The sequence below is a fragment of the Arachis ipaensis genome, chromosome B01 (genome assembly GCF_000816755.2).
Source record: "Arachis ipaensis cultivar K30076 chromosome B01, Araip1.1, whole genome shotgun sequence".
Classification (NCBI taxonomy): domain Eukaryota; kingdom Viridiplantae; phylum Streptophyta; class Magnoliopsida; order Fabales; family Fabaceae; genus Arachis; species Arachis ipaensis.
Window position 1 is genome coordinate 114,476,632 of NC_029785.2, and position 6,123 is coordinate 114,482,754.

The 6,123-nt window shown below is 36.4% G+C and overlaps 1 protein-coding gene and 1 pseudogene across 1 annotated transcript; one reads left to right on the forward strand and one right to left on the reverse strand.

The window, feature by feature from the left end:
- Nucleotides 3,000-5,689, reverse strand: LOC107632996 (galactoside 2-alpha-L-fucosyltransferase). Its single transcript, XM_016336631.2, has 2 exons — nt 5,098-5,689; nt 3,000-4,561 (listed from the first exon to the last, which is right to left on the reverse strand). Exons 1-2 carry the CDS (start codon nt 5,363-5,365, stop codon nt 3,105-3,107), a joined length of 1,725 nt encoding a protein of 574 aa, XP_016192117.1. The 5' UTR covers nt 5,366-5,689; the 3' UTR covers nt 3,000-3,104.
- Nucleotides 5,992-6,123, forward strand: part of LOC107610482 — a 3,308-nt pseudogene continuing 3,176 nt past the window's right edge.

Below are 6,123 nucleotides of genomic sequence, written 5' to 3' on the forward strand. Positions count from 1 at the left end.
GGCCTTTCCAAATGGTACTAGTAAAGCTGTAGCTATGTATATCCTCCGGAGCCATCTCCACCTGCAACACCTGCACAAATGAGTTAGTAGAAAAAATTCCTTGCTTATCATACTTCCATACAACTCTATCCTCTCTCCCAAAATCAATTTTGACCAGCCTCAGAGTTTGGTGAAGCTGATTTACTAGATCCAGTTCCCATTGGAACAGTTCTCTCCTCCACTGAAAGTTCCATATCCAATCTAGCCCATCCCAGTACCCACAGTCCCCTATCATTGATCCTGTTTGGTTTGAAACCGAGAATAACCTTGGAAAGCGGTCTTTCAAAGAACCTCCCTGAATCCAAACATCCTCCCAAAACCGAGTGCGTCTCCCGTCACCCACCTCCATGGACAACCCGGTAATCATCTTTTGTCTAACTTCCTGACTCTTGAGCTGTAGCTGACAGATATCTTTCCACGGACCACCTCGGACAGGTAATACTTGAGAGGACAGGAGCTCATTTGGATTCATGTTGTTGCAAGAACATACTACCTTCTTCCACAGAGGGCAGTCCTCTTTAGAGAACCTCCACCACCATTTAAACAGAAGAGCTGAGTTCCTTATCATAGCATCCCCAACCCCCAGCCCGCCTAACTTCTTAGGGGCCTGAATCACTTCCCACTTAATCAAAGCCATACCAATGGAATAGCTCTCGCCTCCAGCCATTGCAAGTTCCATATCTACCCTACCCCATCCCAGAACCCACAATCCCCTATAACGAATCATCTTTGGTTTGAAACTGAGAAAAGCCTTGGAAACTGATATTTCAGAGAACCACCACGCAGCTAGACATCTTGCCAGAAATGAGTCCCTCTCCCATCACCAACCTCCATAGACAACCCAGTAATCATCTTCTGTCTTATTTACTGATCCTTGAACTGTATCTGACAAATATTCTTCCAGGGACCCCCGGACAGGTAAAACCTGAGAGGACAGCAATACATTTGGGTTCAGGTTATTACAAGAGCAAACCACCTTCTTCCACAACGGACACTCCTCCTTTGGAAAGCGCCATCACCATTTAAATAGAAGGGTTGTGTTACGCACTATGGCATCTCCGACACCCATCCCACCAAATGTTTTGGATGCATGCACCACTTTCCACCTGACCAATGCCATACCATTCCTGCCATCCTCTTTACTCCATAGGAATCTTCTCTGTAAGGAAATCAGTTTCTCTGCAACAGCCTTTGGCATCTTATAGAGGCTCAGATAATAAACTGGTAGACTATTTAATACAGATTTGATAAGTACCAGCTTGCCGGCCTTATTGAGGATCTTGGCCTTCCAGAGACTAAGCTTCTCCTCCACCTTGTCAATCACTGGCTTCCACGTCTTCACCAACTTTGGGTTTGCACCTAGCCAGATACCGAGATATTTAACAGGTAGGTTGGCTTGCTTACAGCCCAGCACCCCACACATGCGTTGTACCCACTGCTCATCACAGTTTATAGGAATCAGGCTAGATTTATCAAAGTTAATGCTTAATCCTGACATCAACTAAAAGGTTAGGAATTAAGGCCATTATGGTCATATCCCTAAATTATGTGAAACTTATGATGATAAATAGTCTTCCATTAACATAATTTTGAATAGAGAAAGCATGCAACCATACATGCATGCATGTTTCCATTGTTGGCACTCGTCTAAAGTTTGAACAATGGTTAATCAGAGTTAATTTTTAACAAGTGAGATTTTCCAATATATATGGATGGTATGCTATTTTCGTGTGTTATAAATTGTGTTTGGTTTTGAGAATAGAATAAGATAATACATTAAAAAATAGAACACAAAAAATATAGATATAAAAATTAGTATTTTTGTATTTTGTTTAGTAGTGAATTGAATATAAAATAGAATAAATAATAAAAAATCTAATTTATTTTATTTTTTTCTTCACGTAAAATTTAAAATAAAAAATGAAATAATAAAAAATATAATTATAAAAATTTAATAGTTCACCTACTAAATATAATTTTATGTCTATATACCAATATCTCAATATATTATCCTTATAACCAAACGCAGTATTTGTTTAATTGGATGGGAATATGAAAACACGCGTAATTATATATACACACACACCACAATTGCTTACTTTCTAGCTTCCATGCAATTTCCAAATTCCAAAAAGCTCAATTAAAATCTCTTCGAAATTGGATTAGAAATGATTCGCATTTGATACGATGGAGATGTGCCAGCTCCCCAACTCTTGTGTATTCTCAACTTATTTGCTAACACATGAGAATTGAGATTAATATATTATTATATAGTATTATTATTTCAATGACAATGACCTTTTACGATGAATTCGATTCTCCATTACTCTTACTCTTATCCAATATGTATATGTATATTCCCTCCTATGGCTTATGGTGATAACTGGAAGATCCTCTAAAATGACAAAAAGTTTTTAATTTCAATTATAATCACTTAAGCTCCTGTATGGTTATTTTTTTTTTGTTTTTGTATGTGTGGATTTTGTCTTTGGGTCAAGTTTACTTTTGTTGTCTTGTTATATGTATATGAACATCCTATTAATAAGCATATTTTGGCCCATTTCATAGTTGGACTTGAACTGAAGCTTAAAATAAGGAGCCTCTTTCTTCATCCTAGGATACAAATATTAGTATTGATCACACCCAAAAGAAAAAACAAAATGTAGTATTGATTAACCCCAAAAGTGTAACTTAAGAGGTATAAAAATACCAATAAAAAGTATCATTTGTGCCGTATAAGCTTAAAATAGATGATATCCCTGCCGAATAAATGACAATTCTGATTAACATTAAAAAGAAAGAGAATGGGAAAGAGCTAATCTGTTTCCAATTAAATGGATTGATGAAACCAAATTTAATGTGATTATTCACATAAAGATCTTTATGTGAAAATAATAGTTACAAAACATTAGATAATTTAACATAGTTGAGTGAATTGCTTAAATTTAATTAGGCATGTGTGAAAGGAATTTGCTCATTCTATCATACAACAAATTTGCTACACTTTTTAAGTTTAGATAGTTCACAAAAACATACAAGACATACTAATAATCATAAGCTTAAATTTAATCAAAATTGTCTCTGTCTACAAGCTTAAGACCCCAACTCATATCTTCACAGTGCCTCACATGAGGAACAAGTTCACCTGTGTCAATTCCTCTCTTAGCCCTGCAGTCATAGAATGGAGGAGCATGGAAACACGGTTCCATCGACATGGCACGCCGGCAAGGAGGATTCGGAGCAGTTCGGTTCTCGGGCTTGTAGAGTATCCAAGGCTTCAAGCCTCCAAGACCTTGAGCAACATATCCAAAAGTAGACCAAGAACTAGTAACCAACACATCACTCAAACTTAAGAGGTACATTTCTGCCCAAGCTTTTTGGTTATGAATCTGTTTCTCGGATTGTTGATGTCCTTCATGGCTTGGTTGGTAAATTCCAACAACTTCTCCTGTCACAGTAGGATATTCCCAATACATGTCCCTTACCTTTTCAAAATAGCCAGCATTTAAGGATGTCATTAGCACCGCTTTCGATTTCGGTGTTTCTGATGGACTCACTATGTCGTCTTCGCGGTTAACATCCGGCAAGAGATTCTCCTTCAATGTACAAGCTAAGATTTGATCCAATACATGTTGGAATGGGCCAGGATCTGTGTCGAACACTCGAATTTGTATGCCAACTCTTTCATTGGCATTGGCTAAATAAGATTCGTAGTATCTTACAACTAGTCCCCACACGTTGTTTGTTGGGTGGAGCAAGTATCTGCCCAAGAAATGGAAAATTGTTTCTTTGTTTGGGAATAGGTCCTTCAGTTCCTGCTCGAAAGACGGCATCAAGAATAGAGATGGAGTGAAGTAATTATCTGTTTTGATGAGTAACCATGGTACTTTCTTGAGGAAATTTTGTTGTTCATCACAGAAGAAAAGCTTGTCTTCATCATCATAGTCATGGACTAGATGAAGGTAGAGAAAAGAGGGCGGCAAAGTTGAACTCGCAACCGAGTTGTTTTTCAGCATTTTTCCATAACATTGTTCAGATTTCTGATTGAAACCATGAAACTGACTTTTGAGAGGAAAATCAGGAGGGAGAAACCAGGACACTTCTGGGAATGGTTCACAAAAGAGATCAACCATATCCACTCCCGGATCGACCAGCAGAACTCGGTCCGTAAGGAGAGCATAAAGAAATGCAGAAGCTAGGGTCAATATCCTATTCCCCAATCCACTAAATGAAATCCACACAACATATTTACAAGGTGAGGACTTGGAAAACTGACCAGACCTGAGTTCTTTCACAGTTTTGTTATAAGCTTCGGTATAAGGTCCACATTGTTTGTGTAGAGCTTCATATTTTCTTAGCCTAGAAATAAGGTAAGAAGAAGGTTTAGCTGATAGTCCTTTGTGATAATTGGCTGATTGATACCTGCTGAGACAAGATCTTTCATCGAATCCTTCGATTAGAAGGCCCCCAATCAGTTTATCAATTGGCTTCTCAACAGAATCAGAGGAAATATTGTTCACACCTTCAAGTCACAGAACATCAAATTCCATTACTTAACAATGAATTCAAATAAATAGTAAAACACTAAATCACAAGAAAGACAAATTTTTGGACATGGGTAAATCAGTTCAATGAGTTGAATTGAACATTTAAAAAGAGAATCAATCAAATGTAAGAACCCTAAAAAAGTTAAAATCTTGGTATCATAGAGACAAGTATAACCGCGGAAATTGGATAGCCAACTTCAAACAACAATCTAAATTCTGTTGTTTCCCATGTGCATTTCTCATCACCAAATTTTAAAAGGACAAGAAAATTAATCTTTGTTGTTGGATCAAGTGCTTACCATCAAAACAAAAATCATAATTGAATTTTCTGTCTCTGTCTCAGAGTACCCTAGGGTAACACTAGTGAAGTAAAACAATGCTTATACTTTCTGAATCAAAGTTCCATTTTTCTTAGAAAATTGAAATGCACCAGGCTAAGAATAAATTAAGCACGTTAATCTTAAACCAAGTAGCTAACACAATGAAACATTGGGAATGATGAAGAAATTACCTTGTTGCTGAAAGACAGTAGTAGTAATAGTGGGTGAAGCTTCTAGAACAGCATCAGAGGGAGGGTCTCTAAGAACAACAGAGAGTGAGAAGAGCACAGAGAAGAGCATGAAAGAAACAAGAAAGAGCCCCATCAAACGCATAAGAGGGAGAGTAGTAGTGTTATTCTTCTTCTCCAAATCTGAGGACAGATTCAGATTCAGATTCTTCAATGCATCATCAGTGTCACCACCTTCTTCCACATTCCTAATTGTAATGAGCCTTTTCATCACTTGCACATAGAAAGTTAAAGAGTAATAGGTGTGGTTCTTGCTTCAACAAGAGACACTGAACAATGATCTAAATCCAAAACTGATCAACTCATACATACAGTGTTGCTGTGCCACTAAGGTTAAGACATAATTTAATAGAGTCATTTGAAAAGAAAGATTATAAAAATACCAAATATACATTAAAATATATTAAATACAAGCAAATATAGAATTAATTTCATAATTGATTCTTTATGTGCTCATATTATTTTTGTAATATACATAATTTTGAATGATTTTTTTTCTTTAATAAGAATTAATAATACAATCTTAGTGTTTATGTAAAATTGGCTGTCGGTGGCTCTAATATGTTAATGTTACCTTCCACTACCAATCGCCATTATTTATGGCTATGTGTTGTCCGCCTCCTTCAATTTTAAAATAAAATAAAGTTTTTCATATAAGGTCTCAATGACCCTTTTTTTTGGGTATATTATATTGTGAGTCTCACATTTCATGAATTAATTAAAGAATAGGAAAATATTAGAGATTAATATTTATTTAAAAATATAATAATTATGTCAGTACACGAGACTTGAACAGTGTTCTCACTAAAAACATCCAACTCTAAAGCTTCAGAAGTGATGACACGTTGTCCGCAATAAATAGTGTTCTCTCCATTAAAATGAAAATACAAACCCACTGCAATGCATTGGCTTATGCATAAAGAAGCCTCCAAAAATCATCCACCACTAGTGTTATCATCCAAAAAAAAA